Source organism: Corapipo altera, unplaced genomic scaffold (genome assembly GCF_003945725.1).
Source record: "Corapipo altera isolate COAL_440 unplaced genomic scaffold, ASM394572v1 2b, whole genome shotgun sequence".
In the NCBI taxonomy this organism is placed as follows: domain Eukaryota; kingdom Metazoa; phylum Chordata; class Aves; order Passeriformes; family Pipridae; genus Corapipo; species Corapipo altera.
In genome coordinates this window covers 24440368-24467616 of record NW_020884874.1, presented here as the reverse complement: position 1 = coordinate 24467616, position 27249 = coordinate 24440368, and the positions used below count along the sequence as shown (strand labels likewise).

General features: G+C 41.1%; 1 protein-coding gene across 7 annotated transcripts in view; it reads left to right on the top strand.

The window, feature by feature from the left end:
- The window catches only part of TULP4 (tubby like protein 4), a 158650-nt gene extending 132795 nt beyond the window's left edge, over positions 1–25855 (top strand). For all 7 annotated transcript variants that reach the window (XM_027634093.1, XM_027634089.1, XM_027634092.1 and 4 more), the window contains 8 exons: positions 2569–2793; positions 5026–5260; positions 5723–5867; positions 7119–7263; positions 8422–8515; positions 9900–10043; positions 13654–16235; positions 17986–25855. In XM_027634093.1, coding sequence (XP_027489894.1) covers positions 2569–2793; positions 5026–5260; positions 5723–5867; positions 7119–7263; positions 8422–8515; positions 9900–10043; positions 13654–16235; positions 17986–18102 — 3687 coding nt within the window. In that variant the 3' untranslated portion in view covers positions 18103–25855. The remainder of the gene's footprint in view (positions 1–2568; positions 2794–5025; positions 5261–5722; positions 5868–7118; positions 7264–8421; positions 8516–9899; positions 10044–13653; positions 16236–17985) is intronic.
- The last annotated feature ends 1394 nt before the right edge of the window (positions 25856–27249 follow it).

Genomic DNA, 27249 nt, shown 5'->3' with positions numbered 1-27249 from the left:
AATGTAAGGGCATCATACATTCAGAAGTTTAGAAGGTGACTGAACTATGGTTACCCGTTGGAAAACTGTGGTGAAGCCAGGCAGGAAGGCAATGTCTTTCAGCTTCTGACTTTCTGCTCTTCCTGAGCTCCATGGTGCTGTGTTGCTGGAGGTCCCACCCAGTGCTTCAAAGCTTCTGAAAAACCTTTTCCTTGAGACTGTGTTTAAGATTGCAAAGGTTCTTGCACTGGTACTATCTGCATCTCTGCTGTTCTCTGCATGCAGAGCAACCTGAGAAAAGAAGTGGTTTCATTTGACTCTTATTTGGATGAACAGTGTGTATCACACAGTGGGTGTGATATATTGGGTTATAATAGCTGCAATACTCAACACTGTGGTAGGGCTGTCTGGGTGTGCTGTATTGGATTATGATAGCTGGGATATCAGACTTCTCTTTTGGCATCAAAGTCTACACAGTAAATAAACATTTGTGTACCAAGTCACATACTTGTTTTTTCCCTCACTATATTTATAGGTAAGCTAGGGAAGTAGTTGATGCAAGGTGACTAGAAGAATGACGTTTGGATCCCACCGTAACAGTCAAGTGAATAGTTCTGCCCATGCTGGAATTTAGCCCTTGGGGAAAATGAAGGTCACTTCTACTAGTGCCATTCTCAGACTGTCATATAGGAGACATGGCTGGTACCTAACTTGTGTCAGTGCCTTTTCAATTGCATTTATTTTGCAAGCAGCTTGAACTCTCATTACTGCCAGACAGTATGAGGGCTGAGCCACACTCACAAATTATGAAAATACCAATCAGTAGGGGATACTTTATGTGATCTCTCCTTAAATTTAAGCCTGTATCCCACAGATTATGGTTATGACAAGCTATGTAGTAATTATTGGTGGTACACAAAGGGTTTCTCAATTCTTTTGAAGTTCACCACTACAAAATGCCTTTAGCAATTACTGTGAAAATTACAAGGTTCACATGTTGCTTCTTTCTATTTGCATATCAGTCAGCCTGCAGATTTGTGCCTTCGTGGAAGTGTGTGTGTGTGTTTGTGTTTGTGTTTGTGTGGTGTTGCCTAGATGTAATTAAAACGAAGCTTCTTCATTTCTCCCACTTTAAAACCAATATTTTCCTTGAAATCTGAGTCTAGGATAAGACAACGTAGTAGGGAAGATCTTTTCTGTGAGGTTTTTCATCAAATGCTTTATCTTGATGGTAGTGCTGTGCAGCTGCATTTTGCTTCATATCATTCATATCAAAACATATTTTCCCAGTTTCTCACCTTTAAGCATCTTGAATCCGTAACTGAAAGGAGAGCTTTTCCCCCAGACTAGATTAGTAACTTCTGGGCTGATGTAACCCTGCTATCTGGGTACCATATTGCTAATAGAGGAGTGGATAAAAGCTATTACTGGTGGTGCCTTGACCCTATCTTCTTGTTTGGTGCATCTGTTAGGAAAAGATATTCCAAAGATACCCTGACCTTTCAGTAAATACAGTTCATTATTTAGATGAAAAACATGTTTGCTTAAACTTTTGAGTGTCATAGATTGTGAAAATAAGGAAACCCTTCACAGGAAGGAGTAAACCTTTTGTAGTTCACTGATCGCAGCCTCTTGTATAGTATTTTTCATGGAGTGAGAGTTTCATCTTTACTCCATGTTGTTTATTTGTAAAGAGATAGCAGATAGGGGATTGAAATACCACAGGGTTTGTGCATATATGCAAATACAGGTGCTTTGTAACTCAGAAAGCAAGAGATGACAGGTGGATGCAACTAACACTTATGAAGGGCAAAAGTAATGGTGATAGAGCTATAAGAGGTCCCAACAGACTGGTACTTTACATGAAAAAATGGGATTTAGGAGGAAAGTTTAGAGGGTTCCTTGCAAGCAGGGAATAATGTCTAAAACAGTAGTAATTTATTCTGCATTGTAACACGTAGTATCAGTTGCCCCTCACTCCTTCTAGTTTTACTGTCATGATTTAGACATTTCTGAGTGTAGAAAAGCAGAAGACAAAAGGCCATTCTCTGTTTTGTTCCTAGTGCTCTTTCACAGTTCATTTCCTCTGGGAATAGTTCAAAAGAGACACTGTGCAGTGGAAAAGTCAGTGCAAGACAACAAAACTGATTGGATTTTCTCCACTCATTTTCTGTTTCTGGGCATATAATTTAACTTTTCAGTTGTAAAATGTGAGATGTTACCAGTGGATGAGGCTTGATGAGGTGACTGAAAAAAATCATTTGAATAGGGCATCAAAAGATCCTGCTTTTTTTAACACTGTGTGACTTTAAAGTCACTTATCTAGGTACTGAATTTGGTAGATGATTTCTTGTGTGATGAAGCCTTCTGAGTAAAAAGCATCATATAAACATCAACTGCTGTTATTGATTTTGGATGTTCCTGTTCTTCTCCCTTTTTGTGGGCAGTAGCAAGCACTTTTAAGTTTCTGCAAGACTTAGGGTAATGCGATCGGTGCTGAATTCATGTGATCACTTGCTGTGCAGCTGTCTTGGCAAAAGATCTTTTAAGAAATTCTTTTAAAGTAGTATCCTTTTGCTCTTCATGCAGCGTCCCATCATCTCCATCTGTTGGGGTCACAGGGATTCACGCCTGCTGATGGCTTCCGGACCTGCATTGTATGTAGTCAGAGTCGAGCACAGGGTCTCCAGCCTGCAGCTGCTGTGCCAGCAGACCATAGCTAGCTGTCTGCGGGATGACAAGGACATCAGCAAACTCACCCTGCCCCCTCGGCTCTGCTCGTACCTCACCACTGCCTTTATACCAACAATCAAGGTAAAAGGAAAGAAATGTGTGTCTTGGGAGGAGGAGGAAAGGGTTAATAGATTCCCCCCCCCCCCCCCGGTGCTCCTAAGTGACAATGGCTAAATTATAAGATATTATTATAATTATCATTTTAGAGGCTTGATTAAGGGTCATTCCTGTCCTCTTCAAGAGCCCTGTGATGCATTTGGTGCCTATGAAAAATCTGAAAAGAAGGCTCACACATGCATCATTCCATGGAGATGGCTTTTCCAAGTACATTGCAGGGGTAAAATATGCTGGTGACTCACAAAGACTTGTGAAGAAGCTCATGCTGATGATAATACTGTGTCATGGTTATAGGAGGGATTCACAGTGGTAAAACTGTTGCCTCCTGCATGTCACGAGTGCTTATATTGCCAGGAAAATTAGACTTAAGACCTGGGGCTCCCAAGTATTTCTGCTAACAATGAGTTCTGCTTACCTTACTGCTCCAACAGTGCTATGGAAAAGTGAACCAGATATTACATCTTTTCCTGTACCGTGAGCAGAACCATCTGCACAACGTGTTTGTTTCATGGTTTTGCCCTCAGTAACATCTTTGGATTTTCAAACTTTTTATCACAGCCTATAATCCAGAGCATTAGCTGGTAAATGCTCAACATTCAAACACACTTTTTGTGATTTTTGTGTACATGCTACAGCGTTCTCTTGAGCCAGCTTCAGGTTCTTGTCAAAACAATGCAGAGCTAGAACAACTAATTTGAAATCAGTGGGGCTGGCCTAGCTTAAATGAGAACAGATTTTGCCTAAAAAATAATAATTCAGCATGATTCCATTTGGCTACTGCTAATCAGGGCGGTTTGTGCAACTGTAAAACATTTCACTTGTCAAAGAAGAATAAATGCCTTGCTGTAACCATAAGACCTCCATCCTCAAAGATGCAGAACATCTAAAAAAAACAGTGGTCTTCACTTCTTTCTAGAATGCCTCCTTCTCTCCAGGATGCTTCTTTCCACATTACTCCAGACTGGCCCTGCAGCTCTCTAGAGCATCAGTGACAATTGCTTGGCTGTTAGGGAAGGCAGGGGAGGGGAGGGGATGAAGACAGCAGTTGGCTGTAGCAAGGCTGGGAGCCATGGTGGGGCTCAGAGGGGCAGAGGCAGTACAGGGGCACATTGTTGCCAAAAACCCTTCTGTCACCTCCCAGAGGGGATGCTGGATGAGTAACAGTTGTGGGACTGCGAGACTGAAGCTGAGAGGCTGAAGCAGGGTTTCCAGAAGCCTTTCTTGTACTCTTTCTTGGGTGTTTCTGGAGCTTCCTCAGCACTTATTTATACTTTACCCTGGGCTCTCACCCAACCACATGCTCAACCTACTTTGTCAGCCATGCCTTCAGTGCTTGCAAAGGCACCCTCTTTCATGTGCACGTTCCTCTTCCCCCTCCAGTTCACAGACTACATTATAGGTCACTCCTCTGCCTATATCCATCTTGCAAGGTTAAGAAAGCCTATTTTTCCCTACCTTTTTTTTTTTCTCATGCTTTCATTTTGAAAGAAACTGTGTTGACTTATATATATTAATAGTATTTGTGTCATACAGGCTATATTGTCCTACACAAAAGCAGTCCTACTGCTTTAGAACCAAGTTTTTCATGGATTAACACAGTGTGGCTGGCAAGCAGGGCAAAGTAACCCACTCTGAGCTATGTGCTTGTATTTCTTGACATTGCACACAAATAGGCCCTCAGCAAAGATGTGCTTGGAAGTGATATAAGAAGTACAAGCTTCTTTCAGAGCTGACAGCATTGTAGCGTAGTGGCATTACACGTACTATTACTAACCAGCAGTGGGAATCTGAGTGGCCAGGTACGCTTGGAGGGCCTACAAGAGACAAGATACTCTGATATTTGACTTGACCACATTACCCAAGTTCAAAAAGATGTCTATGATACAAGCCAAAACTTGAAGACAGGTTTGTTTTCTAATTCAGTCCTCTGACCACAGGTTCAACCATCCTTTTTGATGTAACTAGTTGTAGTTTTCTGTGTACAACTGCTTTTGACCCAACCAAATAATACACAGACACTGTCTTTCTTGCATGTGGGTCCTGCATAACTCACAGAGTAACCTGTACTAATCTTCACCTATCAAATTAGAGCTGGGTTCAAATTCAGTTAGTTTTGTTGGGATTAAGTCACCATAGGAAAAAAAGCAACCAATAACCTATAGGAAACTTTCTCTTTCCTTCCTTCATTTAATTAAGCCTCCTATCCCAGACCCAAACAATATGAGAGACTTTGTCAGCTACCCAACAGCTGGTAATGAACGGCTTCACTGCACAATGAAGCGGACAGAAGATGACCCAGAGGTTGGTGGTCCATGTTATACCCTGTACTTGGAATACCTTGGGGGACTTGTGCCTATCCTGAAAGGACGTCGTATAAGCAAGTTGCGGCCAGAGTTTGTCATCATGGATCCTAAAACAGATGGAAAAGCAGGTAGAATTGAGTTGTTGTTCTGTATAAGAAATGATTTAGAAATACTTTTGATATTAAATCCTCAAGAGTTTAAAAATACATATATATGCAACATAAATGGTGACGTCTGATATTTTTTTTATGTGAAAAAACCTTTAGCTTGACGTAGACTCAAGCCTCTGAAATTATACCATGCTGCCTTTTGTTTTACAAAAGAGAACTTCTTGTAATGGAAAATAGACTGCTAATTAGAAGAAAATATTTTTAGTCTGAATTTTGAAGTCAGTTGAATGCTATTCACCTCTCTGAATCATGTTCACTTGAGTTCATACTAGGCAGGGTGAAGAATGTTTACTTTTTCTGTGCCTAGTTTTATTTCAATTACTGCTTGTCAATTGGGTTTATGCTTCTGGTCACTGAGAGTTGTAATTTATACCAGTTTTCTGAAGTGGCACTTAAATTTTCTGGGGCCTGTCTTGATAGATGAAATCTATGGAAACAGCTTGATTTCCACTGTGATTGACAGCTGCAACTGCTCTGACTCCAGCGATATCGAACTCAGCGATGACTGGGCAGCAAAGAAATCTCCAAAAATCAGTCGAGCTAGCAAATCACCTAAACTCCCCAGGTAATAATTTCTTGGATATTTCTTCTTCTTCTTCCCCATGTGTTCGTTCTATCTTTGCCTCTTTCCCCCTTTCTCTCTATCTCTTATTGTCTTGACCCCTTGTAAAATTAAAAGCAGACTCCTTTGGGTAGATAAGAATCATAGGATTGGGGTCTTCTTCAGTGTGCAGTCATGGGGTGATGTCAGAGATTGGTGTAGAGTTGGACTTCGTGGAAGATTCTGGGGCAAAATGTATTGGGAAACAATAGGACACCACTTCTCCCTAGGCCTCAAAGAAAGATTTTATAAACTCTCCCACCTCTGCCTTTGCCGCATATGAACTCTTGCCACCATGGAATATATTTGTCCTTCAAACAGACTGTGTTTTTACCCCCTCAGTGCTTAGAGTCCCTGATCTAGTTAAAACCTTTATTTCCTCAGAGATATTTTCAGTCATATGTCCATGCATAGGTGGCATAGATCCTGACAAGTGGCACTGATGCTGTGGTGGCCTTTCAAGGGAGCCTTAACAAACAGACCCTCCTAAACACTGTGTTGACAAGGTTCTGTAACAATATGCAAACCAAGCTTCCAAGCTATTAATTTGTCCAGTTGTTTTCCTGACAGCTCTTCATTATATTCATTATGTGCATAGACAGAATCCCCAAACCTGCATGGAGCCTTACTGATGTCTGTGGTGTTTTTCATAGGCACTGACATCTATATGACAGCTTCATGTTACAGAATTAAGGCCCTGATGCCTTCTAGCTGCAGGTGACACTTTTCCAAAGACTGTATTATGAACTTGCCCTGGTATGAGGGAGAGCAAATGCATCCTTTTATGTGTGAACACAATGTGTGAAATACCAAAGTTTTGGTTTGGCAAAAGAACTAAACTTGACAAAAGAACCATCAATTCCTGAGCCTAAACCTGAATGGGCTCAGGAAAAACAGCTATCTTGCACCCTTAGTTTTCTAAGAGCATACTTTTGAAATGCAACTTCTGTTTGTTACTTTTTCTACCAGTGAGCTCTTTCAGGTGGCTGAACTCATATTCTTGACCCCCTTTGCATAGTGGGAGATATGACTTACTGCATGTCAGGTCTTCTGTATGTTTTATTTTGACCCGTAATTCTCTGTCCTGTAGACTCTTTATTAGCCACCTAGAGAACACCACACCAGTTGTCTTCATTACATCTTTACTCTCAAAGACATGAATTTTGTGCATTTTTCCGTGCCCACTGATGATTCTAATTATTGCTTTATCTGCAGAATCAATATAGAAGCTCGCAAATCTCCAAAGATGTCCCGAGCTGCGCAGGAGATATCAAGATCACCAAGGTTACCAATAAGGAAACCCTCCATTGGTTCACCAAGCCTGACCCGAAGAGAGTTTCCTTTAGAGGATATTACCCAGGTATTGTGCCTATTGTTACCATACTTGATTCAAATGGATTTTCTTCAAGAGGCAGCAAGTTGTGATAGAGATCCAATGTTCACCAATAAAAAAATTTCATCTAATTACAGTTACTAGAAGGAACAACTAGAGAATTGCATCTTCCCGTTAAATATTATTGTTCAAAAGTGCCAATGGAGTATCAGGTGTTGTTTGATAAATCCCATCACCACTAATTTTTGTCAATGCAAATCCGTGTGAGAAGTTTTATTCCAAGTGATATTGTTGGCTTTGTAAAAATGCAAAAATGCTTCATTGGTTTCTCAGAGCTGTCTTAATACCACCGTAATTCTCTGCTTTGCTAGGGATTGCTGAGATAAGGAAATGTTTGCTTCAGAGTTCTCTGCTTCAATGTTCTCTGTTTCATAATTACATGGAACAGTCTTAACTGGAAGGCAAGGATTTAGCACTTTGTACTCTTTGTGGTGTTCATGTCCTCAGGGTAAATGGAACTTAGCAGGCTGTAGAACTATCTGGGTTACATATTTGATTAATAACAGCCTGCATTCTTTTAGTTTGGTTTGGTTTGGTTTGCTTTGCTTTGGTTTTTTTCTGCTCTCTTGTTTCACTTTTTCCTTTTTATGAAAAATTCTAGATAGTTACACAGAGATAGGACCAAAAGTCCCTTGAATAGGGCAGGAGACCTGAGGCTTAGATCCTGCTGTTAGTATTGACAGCATAACTCCTGGCCTTTGAGAAAAATCTCTTGGTCTTTCAGACCCATAATATATTCACCATGGCAGCAATGGTTTGGAAAGTTGCTTTAGGAGCTCCAGGGAAAAATATGTTTGCTGTTATGAGTAATTAATTTGTGCCTTATTGTTTTGTAAAGTGACTCAAGCATAGAACCAATGGGCAGGGTGTATTACTTTCTGAAATACAGAACAGCCATGCTCTTGCTGTACAGAAAAGCAAGCATTTGAAAACAGACCTGCTCTCACTGAGCAGGCATTGTGTTGTTCAGTTGCTACAAAGGCACATTAGGCTGTTTCAATACAATAAAAACAAGAGAAGCTGAAATTGCATTATCATGTGCAATAGCTTGATCGCTCTGCAGTTCTTTATTAGAGTTTGATACAGATTTTATCAGGTAAAAATGATCTTGTTTTTGCTTTGCAGCACAACTACCTTGCTCAGGTCACATCTAATATCTGGGGAACCAAATTTAAAATTGTGGGTTTGGCTGCTTTCCTACCAACTAACCTTGGTGCAGGTAAAAGTGAACTCTGTTGATTTTTTTTACATGTAAAATTCTTTCTAACAAACAACAAACTTATGCCATGACATTCTTTTTAAGTGATCAAAAGACTTCTTTAACAAAGGACTTATTTTCTGTGGACAATAGGAATTAGATTTTATGAAATTCACTGTAACTAAAGGAGGTCAAAATCTATAAATACAATAATGACGTGATCAATAAAATGCTAAAAGTCTCACTTGCAATAAACTGATTAATTAACATTCAAGCCTGGACCTTTATTTTTACAGTTTATTTGAACAAAACCCACACAAATAAAAAAAAGTTTTTGCAAGAGAAGTATAACAATCATGGGTATTAAGTTACTGTAATAGAAATATTTTTAACAGTCAGATTTTTGTAGTAATTTAGCTAGAAATTATGCAAAAATAATGTTAAAAAAGCTTTTACAGAATCATGCTCAAGATTCTTCAGGTCAGTACATAGCCTTATCGTAGGGTTCTCCTGCTGGAGCATCAGTAATCTGGTAGCCTTCATTAAAAGTAGCAGTTGTCTAGGCTATCAACCTTGTTTTGGGTAGGCCAGTCCTACCCAGATAGTTCTGTTGGAAGGAAGAAGTCTGAGAAAAGAGCAGGGTACCACCTAGTAGAACTGAGCTCTGAACTGAAATATTAATGCAAGTATAGCAGTTTAATGAGCTCTTTGAAAAACTTATGTTTTCCTGTGTTGTATTATATAGTTAAATCAGGAGTACATAATGATCCCCTGGATGCAGAATTAGATAGATGCTTTTTGTGGCTACGCTGACTGCTATCAGTAGTAGAATGACCAAAAGTCATTCTAATTCTCTCATTGTCAGTGACAGATAGGTAGGGAAGGATGTAAGTGTAGTGTAAGTGTATAGTGATACTTCCTTCAAATGTTCTCCCAGGCTCCAATGTTTGGGTACCAGGGACTTCCTGAGCCATGAGGGTTTTCTTTGTATGTAGTAATCTTCAAAAGATTTCCTTCCTGAAAACTTTCCAGTTTTCCCCTAAAGTCATGTAAGTCAGTAGCATCCTGTGGTGAAGAGTTCCAGAAGTAGAATGGAAAAAGTATTTTCCTTCCATAAAAACAGATGTGAATAAAAGATGAAGTAATTCATTATTTCTGTGTATTATTTAACTACAGAGATACTGCTTCCATTTAAAGAGAAATAGCTGAAAGTTATAATCTCTTTTATCCCATTTATGCAAAGTGTTACGTAGTAATTTGACAAATAATGGTTCACCCATGCACATGTATATAGTAAATAATAATATTCATAGCCCTTCTGTTTGCTTTGAACTGATTCTTTCTTGGGTTTAGATGCTCTTTGTGTAACAGATTTTTTTTATTTCTTGTTATGCTCTTTCTCTAGTAATATATAAAACCAGTTTGCTGCATCTGCAGCCCAGGCAAATGACAATATATCTCCCAGAAGTGCGGAAGATTTCAATGGACTACATTAACATGCCTGTCTTTAATCCAAATGTTTTCAGCGAAGACGAAGATGATTTACCAGGTAAGGAAGAGCTGGAGGTCTGCCATGTTATGGATTAAGCTGGATGAAGGACAGGTCATTTATGTTATGGTCCCCCGTGGTAAACACACAAATCAAAATCTCTTAGTCTGATGGGGTCTTGTAAAACCAAATTAGAATAAGGCTAATATATATTATAGGCATTGTTTTCTGATACATGTGGAAAATATAATCCATGTAGAGCTGCTAAGTTCCAGGTTCACTGGAAAAGTAGTCGTCTGCTGATTCATCTTAGTTTGTTAAGAATTCTCCATAAACTGGAGCCTTGCATTCTGCATCTTGATAGGACAGAACTGTAATATGTTGGAAGCCCAAACAGATGGTTCTTGAGTCCTGATGGCATCAAAGCACAGCCTGCTAAAGAGCTTGGGTTGGGGGACAGGTTCCCATAATACTTAGCCACCCTTTGAGAAGTGATAAATGCCCATTTGGACTTTTATTAATATTAAGAGGCTAAAATAGTGAAGTAGTTGATCAACAAGTGGGATCAGGAAGAACTTTTCATTTCACTGAGATGTAAAGTAGCAGAAGATTCAAGCAGTATAGTTGATGTGATGTGGCAGGTAAAAGGACTGGAAGAATTCAGGACCTCCTCCAATCAAAAAAATCATCATGCTGGTAAAACTAAAAAATAATAGACAAGAAGATAAATTAATGCATTTTCAGAATTTTCATGTCAGTGAGGGATTCCTTTTGCCAAATCACAGGTGTTTGGAACTACAGAAGTGGCCATCATGCCAGTACCCTTTGAGAAGGAAGGAGTGTGAGCGCTGCAGAGCAATTAAAGTTGTCTTTACTGTGCTAGAGTCTATTGAAATAAATGGAAATGCTCCCATTATTTCAGACCAGGGTTTCAACTACTGAAAGCACCTAAACTTGTGTCCGACCCAAGCATCAGAGTAGTCTTCTGGACTTCTAAAGAAATACTTGTATGTTTAAAATGAAACCCATTTTTTCACAGTTTGGGAGACTTGGCTTGCCTCATTTCTGTCAACATGATATTCACCTGTAGGTTCTGAAGAAACAATAGAGACATTGATGATTGTATATATTTTATTAATAGGAAGCACTCAACATTCTCTGTTATGAAACGTGGTCCAAGCTGACAGAAAGTGATATAAAAACTAAATAGAAAAAAAAAAAATTAATATAAAGTTTTTGCATGTCTTCCTGAAGATTGAATAGGATCTGCAATATAATTTCCTTTTATCTTATTGAAGAGATAAAATGGTAGTCAGAATTGCAGATATACCACATATAGAGAGAAAATTGTTAGAGTTTTGTTACAATTCTTTGAGAAGTTTAGTAAAAGAATCCTAGTACCCTGCCTTTCATAATAGCTTTCCTTTTGTTGTCCACTTTTTCCTTTCTAGTTTCTTCTGCAAATTCATTTCTGACCTAGCAAATGGTGGCTACTTAAATAATCAAAAGTATTTCTGGAGATATCTTTTTTTAAAGTCTACATATGAAGGAAAAAAGTGCTGTGTACTAGTGGGAAAAATATTGCAGTATAAATAATGATTACATGGCAGATTAAAAAAAACATAGTAGAAAGCTGCTTTTGGGCAGTGGAATGTTCATAGTGAGGTACCCTTGGGACATATGTTTCTTAATGTAGTCGGTAAAGATTTGGAAAGACAAATGCACAGTGAATTGATTTAACTTAGAGAGTATGCAAACAAATCAATTAAAAACCATTGGAGAAATGAAGAAAACATTGGATTTAAACACTTTGGAATATTAAGCAGCACCACAACAAATGAGACTTTGTTTGATAATGCACTTAATACCCATGACAGCAACATTCGTGATTGCTTAAGCCAACCTAACAATTAAACCTCAAGCTCTGGCAGCTAAATTGCTAAACTGCAATTTCAGGATGAAAGCACGGCCTGCCGGCCAAGCACAGAACCACACTGCCTTAGGGTCATTTAAGTTTAGCTGTCCATCTTCTTCTAAAGGAACTAGCAGAACTACCATAAATATTTGCCAGCATAACCACAGTCTTGTCTGTACACCTACCACATTCATCTCTGATGCTGATAAAAACATAATGCTATTGAAAATGTATTATAGGGGATAGGTAGACGACTAGAATTTTAATTAGAATTTAATTAGGAACTGGGCAGCATCTGGAGGAGTCCTGACTAATGGATCTCTTGCCTGATCTAGTCTTGCAAATCTGAGGTCTCCACAGAATTTGGCACACTTAAAGGATCCTGGATATGACTTTAGGATCCTTTATCTCATCTGTTCTCCTTCCACAAACTTGCTGGTACACACCACTTATAATTTTCTGTGTGGCTTTTTACAGGAAGATTAATGAAAGATAAAGAACTTGCAATATTCTTGGGAGTTCTAATATAGTTTTTACTGCTTCCCTTCATTATTCTATTGTGTTCCTTCTTATCTTGACTTCTGCACCTGTACTTGGGTCCAGTGTCCTCATTTCCCTGCTTCAGCTTTTCAGCAGTAGTTCCTGTTGAAAACACTCTCACCACTTTTTGCAAAAGGGTTGCAAACAATTGAGCATGCTCAATGCTTCTGCTTAAAATCATGAGAGTTGCTTCTTGCCACACTGCCCCTTTTTTGCCACCACCACATGTGGGAAATTTTTCCTATGTGCGTTTGCTTCTTTTCACATTTCAAATTGCAGCATGCCCCAGCATTGATGCTGAAGTCACCCTGACTACAATGCCCACTGATGAATCTTTTTGGCTTCCCATCTATTTCCTCACATCTTCTCCTTACATTTCACATCTGGCCTCCCACATATTTCCTCACATCTTTTCCTTACCAATCTTCTTTTAAAAACTTTTATAAGTTTTGTCCACATTTCATTCCATCATATTCCTTTCTCTCTCGGTTTCCGCTTCCTTGGTTTTGTATTACAGGTTGGTTTGTTACACACCGGACTCATGAGATTATAGTACTTCCCTTTTCCCAACTGTTGTCTGTATTCTCCAGTTTTCCTAAGCTCATTGAATCTAGGAACATTATACAAGATACTATGCAGTGCCTGCAGTCCAGGTTTTCAACTTTTTTTCTTACCCTCCACTTCTTTTTTTCGTTCGCTTGTTTGTTTTTCTTAATTGTTTGTTGATGTATTTACTATAAAAAAACCTTCCTGAAAACTAGTGAGTCCTGATTTAGTAAAACTTTTATTGATTTGAGTAGAAGTAGTTAAAACCAGATGAGTGAGTGGTAATTCAGACCATGAAAGTCAATGGAGATCGCAGTTTAGCCTGAAAGCAAGCTCAGAACTTTACCTCTGAAGCGTCACTCCCGAAAAAGTGGCTTTAAAGTTTATCAGCAGCTGTTACAAGTAGCTCTTGTGCAATGGGAGTCAGGGGAGATGGGCTGGCTTACATGTTCAAACTGAGGTCTGAACTGAGGTTTTGGGAACCAATAGCACTCCATCCAGATACAGCAGAGTGCTTAAGCAAGTACACAAAGGTAATAATTAGTTCAAAAAGTCCCTTCATGGCTGGGGCTGACCCACAGCAAAGACCTTGCAATCCCATGGGAGGGATTCCTGGGATGGGGAGAGGAGGCCGAGACAGCGGGTGACACACTTTGTTGTTCTTTGCAGTGCCCGGTGCCCCTGGTGCCCCTGCCAGCAGCCCACCGTGCACCGTCAACATCCCCATCGCCCCCATCCACAGCTCCGCACAGGCCATGTCGCCTACACAGAGCATAGGCCTGGTCCAGTCGCTGCTGGCCAACCAGAACGTGCAGCTGGATGTGCTGGCAAACCCACCGGCGGAAACGGGGGGCGAGGGGACAGGATCCTTCCCGGGAGCGCCAGGCCGCTTTCCCGGCCCAGGGGCAGGGGCGCTGGCTGTGGGGGAGCTGGGCCGCCCAGCCCCGCCACCACCTCCACTGGCCCCGCCGCCCCCCGCACCCCCTGCCATCGCCCTGGCTGAACTGCGGGACCACAGTGACCGGGAGCATGAGCCCCCACCCAAGGCCAAGGCCCCACGGCCAGGGCCACAGCTGGTAGAAGGGGACGCCGTCATCTTTGGGGCCACTCAGGAGCTGCAGCTGAACAAGATGAACCCGCCCCCACCCTACCCTGGCACCATCCCTGCCCCGCCAACTCTTCCGCCCCCACCTGGCCCCCCGCAGCCACCCCTTGATCTCTGCCTCAAAAAGGGGGAGTTCTCACTCTACCCGGCAGGGCACTACCAGACACCCCTGGGGTATGAGCGGATAACAACGTTCGACAGCAGTGGAAACGTGGAAGAGGTGTGCCGGCCTCGCACCAGGATGCTCTGTGCCCAGAGCACCTACACCCTGCCGGGTCCTGGCAGCTCCGCCACCTTGCGCATCACAGCTGCTGAGAAGAAGATGCAGCAGCCCTGTGCCAGCGCCACCCTGAACCGGCTCACAGTCCCCCGTTACTCCATCCCAACCGGGGACCCGCCGCCCTACCCTGACATTGCCAGCCAGCTGTCCCAGGGCAGAAGCATGGCACAGAGGCTGGACAGCACTATCATTCATGCTACTCTGCGGAGGAACAGCAGAGAGGCAGCCCTGAAAATGGCTCAGCTGATGGATGGTCAGAGAGCCACCTTGCAACTTCCCCCAAAACCTAAGAGCAGCATTGTGACGGCACAGTACCAGCAGAGAGTACCCACCGCCTTGTACACCTGCAGCCAGTGCAGCAGTGGTGGCGCTGGCAGCAGCAATGCAAGTGCTGGTGGTGCGGGCAACATCCCTAGTGCCAGTGCTAGTAGCAGCACTTCCAGTATTGGTGGCGTGAGACCTGATCTGAGCACAGGGAGTGGCTCCCAGCACAGCTCTGTGATTGCTCACTCTGTCAGTACTTCGCCTCTGGCCTCCCAGTCCTCCTACAGCTTGCTGAGCCCACCTGACAATTCCCGTGACCGAGCAGATTATATCAACTCCGCCTTCACAGAGGATGAGGCCCTTTCTCAGCACTGCCCAGTGGAGAAATCAATACGGCATGCGCCTGTGTCCTTGACAGAGGCTACCCTTGCTGTAAAACGGCCACCACCATACCAGTGGGACCCTATGGTGAGTGAAGAGATATGGGTTCCTCAGGAAAGGACATCTCAGAGCTCAGTGCCCAATCCTCTAAAACCTGCTCCGCTCATCATTGGTCAAGCTCAACATCTGGATATGTCTCGAGTGCCGTTCGTTTCCCCCAAATCTCCAACCAGTCCCACTGCCACCTTCCAGACAAGTTACGGGGTTGGAGTACCTTACCCAGGAAGCTACAGTGCCCCTCCCCTTCAGGGAATGCAGGCCCCCTGCTCCCCCAAAGAAGCTCTGGCCCCAACACAGTTTGCACAGCAGGAGCCCACAGTTGTCCTTCAGCCAGGTTATCCATCCAACCTCTCCTATTGCCCTTTGCCACCCATGTACCCGGGAAGTAGCACTTGCTCTAGTTTACAGCTGCCACCGATCGCCTTGCACCCATGGAGTTCCTATAGCGCCTGCCCACCCGTACAGAACCCCCCGGGCACCCTGCCCCCCAAGCCACTCCTCGTGGTGGAGAAGCCAGTGATGTCTCCCCCACCAGCAGAGCTGCAGGGCCACGTGGGCACAGAGGTGATGGTGGAGACAGCAGACACTTTCCAGGAGGTGCTCTCCTTGACAGAAAGCCCTGTTCCTCAAAGGACAGACAAATTTGGCAAGAAGAGCCGGAAACGCCTGGACAGTCGAGCTGAGGAAGGAAACATGCAGGCTATCACCGAGGGCAAGGTCAAAAAGGAGGCGAGGACACTGACTGACTTCAATTCACTAATATCCAGCCCCCGGCTGGGGAGGGAGAAGAAGAAGGTCAAGAGCCAGAAAGATCAGCTGAAGTCCAAGAAACTAAACAAGACGAATGAGTTTCAGGACAGTTCGGAGAGTGAGCCAGAGCTTTTTATCAGTGGAGATGAACTGATGAACCAGAGCCAGGGCAGCAAAAAGGGTTGGAAAACCAAAAGGAGTTTGAGAACAGCCAGTGAGCTGGATGAATTCAAGTGCCGGAAGGCCAGTGAGAAGGAGGATGGGAGACTGGGAAGCCAGGGCTTTGTGTACGTGATGGCCAACAAGCAGCCACTGTGGAACGAAGCGACGCAAGTCTACCAGCTGGACTTCGGAGGGCGGGTGACCCAGGAGTCGGCAAAAAACTTTCAGATTGAGCTGGAAGGACGACAGGTAAGAAGGAGTGGCGCAAACGTGTTGGAATGGGGGCCAGAGTGTGGGAAAGCCATGCTAGGAATAAGCTCTGTCTCTCATGCTGCTGAGTGCCTCCTGCTTGATTTAGCTGCTCTGTGAGAAAAAGTTTTGCCATGTGGTTGATAAAACCCAGCTGTCGAAGGTCTAGATTCAGCATGATGGGTGAAGTTCAATTGTAAAGTAAATATACAAAATATGTTCAGTCTTACTACAGTCAGACATGGGAATAAGGACCAACTTTAGTCTCACTGGCTTTCACTACTGAAAGTGTTGTAATAAACACAACAGATCTCTGCAACAGTAGCTGCATTTGCCATAAATGATGGTTGTGGATAGCAGCTCATTAGTGAACACTGCTCCCTTCTTGCCCTGCTCACAAAGGTTAGCCAGTCAGTAGATAGCTAAGGAAGAGACAATGGACAGTCGGTTTGGTTCTCTCCATGCCAGAATTTCCCCTTGTCGGTTACCAGGCCCCTGGGGCTGGTTCTTAATGCTAGAGGAGGGAGGCACTGACCCTCCACAGAACAAAGGGCTTATGGGCCACTTTTGAACCACTCATGGGTAGAAGGGTCGACAGGTAGTTCAAAAAATCAAAACATTTAACGTGGGCCAAGTGGGATAGTACTACTACTACACCAAACCCAGCCTTTTAAGTGGTGCCAATCAGCAGGACACTGGACTGAGATTCAGGAGACTCATATTTAATTCCTTGTCCAGCTGTAAGTCACTTTTGGTTTGTTAAAGAGATCAAGGTTCTCAATTTCCTCTGATTTAACTTGGGAGTTAGATGTCTTAAATATCCAACATGCATGACCAGTGGTAGTCTTTTGGTTTTGCTTGTCTGTAACAAAAGCTCAAAGGCAGTGATCAGAGCCATTTATACCACTTTCTTCTTCAGTTAAATGGCTGTGGATACATGCCCATGGGCAGCTGTGCGAAATTACCCAACCACAGGTTTTGTTGGTGGTGAGGGAACAGAGCCTGACTTGACTTGCACAGGCAGTCTCCATTATAGCTCAAGGAGCTTCACTGTTGAGCAAATACAGTCTGGGGTTCTGATGAAGTGAATGAAAAAGCAGTAATAATAGACCAAACTTCAGATATTCCCTGCAGAAGAATAATGAACAACCTGACCAGCCCTGCATTCAAGCAGGTCTCGCTACCCCTTTACTAATTCTTTCTCAGTGTAATTATGTGCTAGTGAAGTTTAATGCAAAAGGAAACAGAACTGCAAAGAATGCACAGCTTACTGCCTATGAAGTGCTACAGTGATAAAATTGGTTATTCCCCTTCCCTGGAAGTTCTTTTCTTTGAAAGCAGAATCTGTTTTCCTGATGGGTTGATGACAGGATTTTTACAAGAGAGAGAATGGTAGTTTCCTGCAGGAAACATGATGCTGGTGTACCTCACATCTGCTGAAGTAATTGGTGACGATCTACTTACACCAAGGCTGTATGCAGTCTAACATATTTTAAAGTTCAGTTTGCTCTATGGAGTCAAATATTGCAGTCAAATACTCTATACAGACATATTACAGTGCTCTTACTCTTCTTCAGCACCAAACCCCATTCTGTGAGTAGCTCCATTCACATTACCTCCGGAGGTGAGGTGTTCGTACAAAGGACCAAAAAGATTTTGCTCTTATTCTTCTCTGATTCCTTTTCCGTGGTTCACTTTTTTTGATGTTTTTCTCTTTTTCCTTCCCTTCTCCTCTTCCCCTGCTTCTCAGGTGATGCAGTTTGGAAGAATTGATGGCAATGCTTACATTTTGGACTTTCAGTATCCATTTTCTGCAGTACAAGCCTTTGCTGTTGCTCTGGCTAATGTGACTCAACGTCTCAAGTGAACAAGCAGAGACTGGAGAGAAGAAAATGTTAACCTTCTCATAAAGTCCAAACCGGAAAATGTCAGGGCAGCCTGCTTTAGGTGTGCAGAGATGCCTGGGAGTGAAGAAGACAGTAAAACTGGAAAAGTATTTTGGTGCCCACCAGAAGGGCGTTAACTCTAATCAGTCATGGGGTGGAGGGTGGGGGGCTGTTTTCTGTTTTGTTTGTTTGTTAGCTTGTTTTGTTTCCATTTTTTTTCTTTTTAAGCGTTGTGCTGGGTCTCAGAAAGAGCTAAGGGTTTAGAGCCATTCCATGTTACATGAAGAAGTGTGGCTTTTGGCTTGTTGTGGTGGTTCTGCCACGCGTTCTACAGTAGCTGATGTAAGCTCATGGGGGGATTAAAACAGACTGCTCTTTTTGATAGACTGCCTTATATCATGCTGTTCTTTTAAAAACAGGGAACATAGCTTTTTTCTGGTCCAGTTTATACTCCTCCTCCTCCTCCTCTACTTCTAAAACATCAATGATAGCAGCAAAAAAAATAGAAAAAAAGAAGCTATAATACTTGAACACATATGTTTCTTCTCTGAGATCTGCTAATAACTGAGCACCACAGGTTCCAAGGAGGCATATGTAGGTCAATGTTTAATTTATAAATAATGATGTATCATTCAGAAGAGAAAAAATTGTTGCCAGTGAGTGGTTGTCATGGTTTAGGAATGGTATTCCCCAATTTTATTGTTCCCTCTGAAACATTCCAAACCCCTCGCCACTCGCTCACTTCCCCCTCCCATGCGGCAGGCTGGAGAGGAGAATCGGAGGCACAAAAGGTAAAGATTAAGGGGTGAGATAAGAAAAATTTATTGGAAACAGCAATGAAATAAGAAAGCGAACAGTAACAGCAACAGTATTAATAACAGAATGTACAAGAGGCAAGCTATTCACACGTGATTGCTCACCACATGGAAACCCCTGACAATACCCTACCACGACACCATGCTGTCTGACCTGGTAGGGACCCCTTCCCCATTGGAAAATGGTATGAGGTGGTATAGGAGGTTATTCTGAGGTGGTATGGAATAACCTCCAGGGCCTAGCCATGCCCACTCCTGGCTACTGCAAAATTTAACCGTGTCCTGGCCTAAACCAGGAGAGCAGTTTAAAAACCCACTGTATCAAAGAAGTTGATGTCTGCTTGTTTTGTGTGCAGTTATTGGGGATAAACATCTCTCAGTAGGTGACAAAAGATAGAGGAGCAAATAAATTATGAGCATTGCTTTTTTATTCTCACTGGTCAGCAGTATTGTCTGATTTGACATGTAGCTGGGAGAGGTACAGTGTGATCAGATGTACCTCTGAGGCCATCCCTGTGCATGCTCTTTGTGTTTCAATGTGTTTACACCTTATAAACAAAGTCTTTCCAGCGTATGAGAAAGGCCCAGTCTTAGTAATCAGTGCGAATCAAGTTCTACAACAGTGTATCTGTGCTTGAATTAGGAAGGAGACAGAAATGTAATAAGTCATTACAAGAAGCAGTTTCATCAGGAAAGCAAGTTAATTTCTGGAAACAACACCATGGCTGGCTGGAGAACAAATTAGTTGAAAGAGGAAGGAAAAATTGGACAGAATGATGGCTTTTATCACCTTGCTACTTGAGTAGCCTTTGTGGCTGTATTTTGAGAATATAATGCTCCAGATAAGAGTGGGAAGCCAAAGTTTACGTAGAGTGTTACAGAGGAAGGCTTATAACAGTAGCATGGCTGCAGCTCTTTCTGGCGGATATGCAGACCTGTTGAGCATTTCAGAAGAGTTGCTTGCACGGAAGAGTTTCTGTGTTGTCCTCGTACTGTGCACATATTTATTTGCTTTCTCTCTTTCCTCCTTGTCAGCATTTTGCTATGGAATATGTTTTGATACAGAAGTAGTTCACCCAGTAATACACAAACCCCAAAACTGTTCATATAATTATTTCGGCGTTAGATTACAAAACATCACTGCAGATTTTCTTCAGAAATTAATCTTTTGAAGTTAAAGGCACACTGGGAAAGATGTGCTAGTTGAGATGTCAGTGGATGCTTTGTCTTTCATCCATGGTTTAACTTCTTTACTTGAAAAAGTTGATATAACTTAAGATGAACAGGTGTGATTTCCTCTCTTTTTCTTGAATCCTAGTAGTAAGGCAGATGTGTGTTGCATTTGATTTGTTCTAAAGCAACATATCACATAATACCTTGCTGTAGTAGATATTAATAATATGCAGTGAGCTTCTAACTTCTGGTCTTCTGCGGCTGCTAGAGCTGTACAGCACAGAGGAGCACTGCCAGTCAGAGAGGAGTTTCAGAGGGTTTCCAAGGGAGATGATAAAGCAGATGGGGTAATACCCCATGGGTTAAGTCCAGGAAAAACAACCTTCAAGATGGGTTCATTGGAGAGGAAGCAGATGTAGGAAAGAAAGGAGCAGGGAAGTAGATGGTACCATGCTTGTATCCCAAAGCTCAGCGGCTTAGACTTGTATATGGGAGTGGTCAGGCACAACATTCCCCTTGGCATCTTGTTTGCTTTAATTAATTAGGGGTTTTTTCCACTAATTGTCTGGGCCTGTTTGTGTTATTTTTCACATGCGTGATTTATTCAGCAGGTTAAGTACCTGTATAGTGTGTGTGTAAGAGAGGAACCAAAATTGATTTGGTTCTGGTCCCTTAAAAATCAATGGAAATGTTTCACTTGGTTTTTTTTATGTGGAGGAAACACTATTAAGCCCTTTGTCTCTATTGAGTTATATACTGTAAAAGCAATAGGTTGAATTCTTAGTCCACTGATCCCAAAACACAAGGAGGAAAGTTGGCTGATGAGAATCCTCACTGCCCTAAGGTCTGTGCTAACCAGTCATACCCTAATTAGAGTTTAACAGACACACACTGAACACCATAAGAGGAGAAACATAGGAGGGCTGGCTTGCTTGCTTGCTGAGGGAAGAGCTACTTAGTCACATGTCAGAATGTTCAGCTGGAAGAAACATCGCCTGTAATTTTAAGCCAAAATTATTAGTACATGGAAACAACAGGAATGTTCTTTTCTTAAGAAAATCTAATCTAAATAGAAGGACTTCTGCATGCAGTTTCTTTAACATTCCAGGGAACAGTATTCCTTTTCACTTGGTTCATTGCCAAATTTTTCTAATTGTCAGAAGTTTTGTGCTAATGGAGAACCAAGAAATGAAAACCCATAAAACAAGTTAGGAGAGTTAGTTGGCTTCATTGGTCCAGGTCATGATTGCATCCTTCTGATGGCACTCACAAAGGGCTTTGGCATAGAAAGAGCCCTGGTTTCTGCCCCAGCAAAGCAGAAGGAATAATTATAAAAAATTAGGAAAATAAATGCTGTTTCCATCATTCTTTCCATTTACTTGTCATGAAATTCTATAGGATAAGATAATCTTTTATCTTTTGGAAAATAATTTAAGAGAGTCCCTTTAATTGAGGATTATAATGCAAAGAGAATACCCAGTATTAGAGAGAGAAACTATTCTGAAATATATAGAATTTTAATGAAAGGAGTGGGAAATATGTAAAAGTCTGAGTGTGCAACTGGATTCTAAATTATACACAGAACAAGTGAAAGTTGTTTTATTTTCCACTGAGATACAATATAGGAAACAAATTTAAGAACACCCCCAAATAATCACTTAAATCCTTAAGATTGCTATCGCATTCAGCCAAAAGGTAGATGTTACATTTTCTATTTCATTAGTAAAACAGAGTTTTCCTGTAGATAACTAAATTCTTCTAGGAAGAATGTAGCAAAGTGTTCAGAAATACATAGTTCTTTTCTACAGGCAGTAATTTCTGGTAGTTAAGGATATTTTTTCCAAAGCTTTTATTTCCCAGCTGTGCAATAACTGTAACAGTCTAGGGGGTTTATTTTGTTTCTGTTGGGTTGGTTTTTTGTTTGTCTTAGTTTGAGATTGATTTTTCTTTAGGGAGTTTTGAGTGATTTTTTAAAGATAATTTAATGTAGATTTCCTGCTAATGTCCAAAAGACAAATTATTTTTCTTGCGTAATGTTATAAGTGATATACGGAGTATTTTATTACTATGTATCAGTAAGTTACACACACTTATTTATATTTAAAGAGCATCTTTGTAAGTAATTGTTTGCTAGCAGGTATGTTTTGCTGCAAGAAATTAAAAATGCATATAGGAAAACCTGGTTTTGCTGCATAATGTACAAAAATTTCATAATGCAGGCAGGCAAATATATTTTTTGGCAGCTAGATACAGTGAGTTTGCTATGGAGAACTGTGTAGACTACGAAGAGTCTAGGTGACTTCTTTGGAACCTGCAGAAATCTGTTCTTTTTTGTTTCTAACTATATTTCAGTTGGGAGTGGTTTAAAAAATAGAAGCCTTGGTTTGCTTTCCCTCTTCTTAGTACAGTGCTTTTTCCTGAGATATTAAATAAGGTGGGTTACGTGATAAAAGAGTGTATAATGATGTAGGCTCAGTTTGTAAGAGATTTATTGCATAGTTCAGTAGGGTTTGGCAGTGGTGTAATTCAGTGCTACGTGGAGATACAAGCAAATGAGCTTGGAATAAGCTGAGGCACAAGTGTGTGGCAGTAGAAGCATTTTCCTCTGCTCCGACTAATAACACTCTTTTTTCAGTTGGGTTCAGATGGTTCCAACACAGCCATAGTGCTTCTGACAGGTGAGCTAGTGCTGCACAGAGCTGATGGAGCTGAGCCCTGACATTGGCTGCAGCAGCTTTACCTCTTCAAGATGCTCCATAGGAGACCTATTGGAGTAGGTGTTCCTCCACTCACCCTTCTAGATCTGCTCCTAGAGCAGCATGAAGCTGCTGTGGAGTTTGGCTGCAGCAGCTTTGGGCAGAGAAAGCCCTGATGCCAGTCAGTGGCCATGGTGGCCATTTGAAGTCAGAATCTGCTTTGATGGAGTTGCAAAGGGACGCAACTGAAAGCCCAATTCTTTCGAAAAAACAAAGCTGATATCCTCAAAATAGGTCTCCTAAGAGAGTCTAAAAATTTATCTTTAAAGTCTGGTATGAATTGCACTATGCATGGAGTGGCAAATTTTAGCTTGAAACAGTAAGAATAACACATTTCTGCAACATCTTAAGAAACTATGAGAAGGAGGGGGTGAAAGAGGAAAAAATGAATTACCACATTAATAATTTTGCACTCAGTTCCAGAGGCAGCAGTAACATGTGCTGCGGGCTGCCTGAGTGTCAGTAAATCCTCACAGTTTTATCTCAGTTAGAAAATTTTCCTGTGGTGCAGCCACAAGTAAAACTGTGCTTTTATGAAGACGCATGAGGGTCCACAGGTGTCAGACAAGGATATCTGACTTTGCTTGAGCCTAAACTTTACATAGGTCCAGGCTTTCCTTGGTATGTCTTTTTAGTGTCCTCTCAGAAATTCCAAAGAGATTTTTGAGCTTGCCTGATGGTTGCCTCAGACAGTTTCAGTGCATTTGCTTTTTGCAGCCGGGCGTGTGTGATCCTGTGTTATCTTGGTGCCGTTACCTGTCAGAAACATTTTAATTCCTCATATGAAAAGAGCAGAAAGTGCAAAAACTGATTTGATGGAAAGGGAGAGAAGACAGAACAAATTTTCACTAGCTTTTAAGAACGTGTTTCCCAGAGCAACAGTCTGGAAATTGCACATTTCTGTAGGACCTGACTGACTCCAGACCACTAAATCTGACTTAGAGATTAGTAACAGATGAGACACTTGCATGGCATGCTGACAGGGGACCAACTTCCAGCCTCACTACATGGTTACACCAAGATACATAAGAGAGCAGAATCCAATCCAAAATGTATTTACCCATTATTATGTGATTATAAGGTAAAAATTACTTGTATGACCCATATATTCACTTAAGAAAATTTTAAAGCATTTTAGCCAACAGCTATGTTGACAGTTCCATATAACCCCTTTGAGGAATGCTAGAAGTAAAATCCTGGCTACAGAGTAGTAGTTCAGATTTTTGACTCTTATTCCCATTTCTAGGATTCCATCACAGGACAGGAGAGCAAGCTGTTTATGTTACTTAGAGACTGGCATAATGGTTTTCCCATAAGAGAGCAAATCAGCTATACTGCTTACAAAAATGTAAAAATTCTAGTAGACGAAGTTTTCTTGTTTTCAAGTCCCTTCACCTTCAAGGCATAATCCTTCATTAGCAAATACCAATTTAGAGTCCTGCTACCCTTAGGAGTAATCTGCAGGTAGGCACCACCAGTCCTCTTTGCAGAATTGGTATTTACATACACCATTCTCAAAGGAATAAGGTTAATTATTACTAGTGAACAATGGGCTATGTGAATTATTTTGTCTTTGTATTTATCTGTGATTTAATTTTCTTCTTAAAAAATCCCACTGAAATGTTTTAGGATGAAAAGACTCCACTTTCCCTGTTGCCTGATATCTCTGAAGATGTATCAGGAGTTTGTTTGGGCAGTTTGATTGTTGCTGCATCTAGAAAATTTTTAAGACAAAAGCAAGTAACCCTTCAACTTTTGATTTTGCAAATTAATCTGTAACAAGAAATTTGTGCTTTAAGGCAAATTGATTGATTGGGAGCACTATGCAAGTGCACAGGTTTACTGACTGCAGGTTCAAAACAACATGATTTTGTGAGACAAAATTAAATACATGAAAACACCGAATACTTGCCTATCCAGAGTGTTCAATGAAACAATTAGATGGTATGATGCTAAAGCCTCCCAGTCTGTTCTTAATCCTTGCCCTCCAGTTTACAATTTGAAAATATGATCTGAATTCTGAATCCTGACAAATGTTGTTTGTTTTTGAAATGTTTGTCTTACTGGCCAAGTAGATGGTTTAAGATATGGATTAAGGTTAAAGTAATAAAGAGAAACATTTTTGAACAGTGTGCAGACACCTGAGTTTCAAGTATTTCACTGGAATAACACAGCTTGTAATTCCTATCTGTGTTGTTTCAAGCAATTTGTTCAGAAATTTTCTAGCTTTCCCTTTGTTTCTTTTGTTTGCTTGATACATGTGTTGCCTTAGGTTACTTTTCACATCCATTTCACTATTTCTGCATTCACTGCTTCTTTTTCTGTTTGTGTGTTGTGTGTTTGCGGAAGGGTGTGTCTGTTCAAGATCTCGTTGTTATTGTAGATAAAATATGTGGTGTTGTGGAATAGCATGAGGATGCATTTGATTGAAAAGGCACTGTAGTGTTTCCTGGAAAAGAAGGGGAGTTGCATTTGTTTATAAATGCATTATTTTGGTACTGTAACTTTGAACGTGAATTGGGATTTTTTCTTTTGTTTGTTTGTTTGTTTGTTTTCTTTTTTTTTTTAATTTGATGAGCACAGAGTCATGAGAGTGCATGCATTCTTAACAAGCAAGCCCAGCATGTTTTTCGTAAGGCTTTTGAAAATTTGGTACACCATTTGTCTACTTTACTTACCCAGACAATTTTTTAATTCTATTTTTTTGAATCTCACGTTTGGGGGTTTTTTTCTCCTCAATATACCATGGTATACTTGGTTTCCATTGTACTTAAAAACTACCCTGATCTGCCTTTTTGTGTCTTGTGTAATAGATTTTGCAGGAGGTGCCTAGAAAGTATTGTTGGTTTCCCTATAAAAATGTGGTTTGTCCAGATTCTTTACTGTCTACATGATTGAGAGATTGGACTGATTGCCCTATTTTTCCTTGATGATTTGGAGTTGTAAGAGTTGTCCAGCTGTTGCTTAATAAAATTTTGCAGACTAGAAAATTCCTGATTTGTTTTTGTTGCATTCTGCATCTTGCCAAGCACCTTAAGTACTTCTAAAGCAGATGACAAATCTGTGCTGAAACAACCTGAATAATAATTAGCCAGATGTTGTTACGCTTTCTCTTTTCAATAACTGTGTCCCCAAATTCCACTGAACCTGATGCGTGTACCAGCCCACCATACTTTGTGTCATTCATATGGGAGGATAGATGGCAAGGATTTTGTGGTAATGAGGTTCTTATCTGCCTGGATATCAGCTGATTCTTATGATATTTCTCCTCTGCTTGCTTTCATTTTTAAGGAAATCACCTTTGGGGTTTGTGGTACTTCTCATTTTGTCATTGATATACTGGAAATCCTAACATTACCACAAGGGATTCCTCTGTCCAGTCATTAACAAAAGAATAAAATTCTATGATGGCCAGTGTTCATTCTTTGGTTTTTAACAAAAAGTATTCTGGGAGCTGAGGAAACAAACAAACAAATGAAACCTGTCATAAAGTATCTTAACTTGCCTAATAAACATCCCAGCTATGGCACAAATGAGAGAATCCTGGCATGGATCCCCATAATGGACTTCCAAGTTTGCCATTGGAATTGTGCAGGAGTCTGTGCTGGATCCTCACCTCTTCACCATACAGGGTTTGCTGATGATATGAAGTTATTCAAAATAGTGAAGCAAGGTCAAGAATCTCAGAAAGTCTTTGTGAAACTTGACAATAAAATGGCAGATGAAACTCAGTGTAGGTAAAAGTGAAGTGATACATGGGTCAAAAAAAACAATCCTAACTTCTTCACATTTGCAGTAATGGTCTCTGTAGTGATCTCCACTATTCCAGGGAGACCTTTTGATGGATTGATAGCTAGCTGTCTGAAAACATCAAATTGGTGCTCAGCAGCAGTCAAAAGAGGAAAATAAAATATTGGTAATGAAAAGAACTGACAGCAAAGCAAAAAAATGCAGAATCACTATATAAAATTTCAATTCACCACTCTTCATGTACTGTGCAGTACTGGTCCCCTTGTCTCAGAAAAGGTAGAGATCTAGAGAAGATTCACAGAAGCACAACAGAAGGCACAAATCAACTTCTACATGAGGAATTAGTGTGAACTGTAGGACCCTTCACCCTGGAAAAGAGATAGCTAGAGAGCCACCAGAATAGTAGTGTTGAAGGGTGGATAGGGATTACTGTTGCCTCTTCCTACAGAAAAACTAGGAACTATAAAATGAAAATAAAGTTAAATACTAGAGGAATGGGAAATCAAACAAAAGGAGGCAGTTCTTCAACAAGGTGACTATCCAAAGCCACTTTGCCAAAGGATGCTCTGATACAAGGAGTTTACAAGAATTCAAGCAAGACTGGAAAAGGATATGAAAGAGATAACTATTGGGG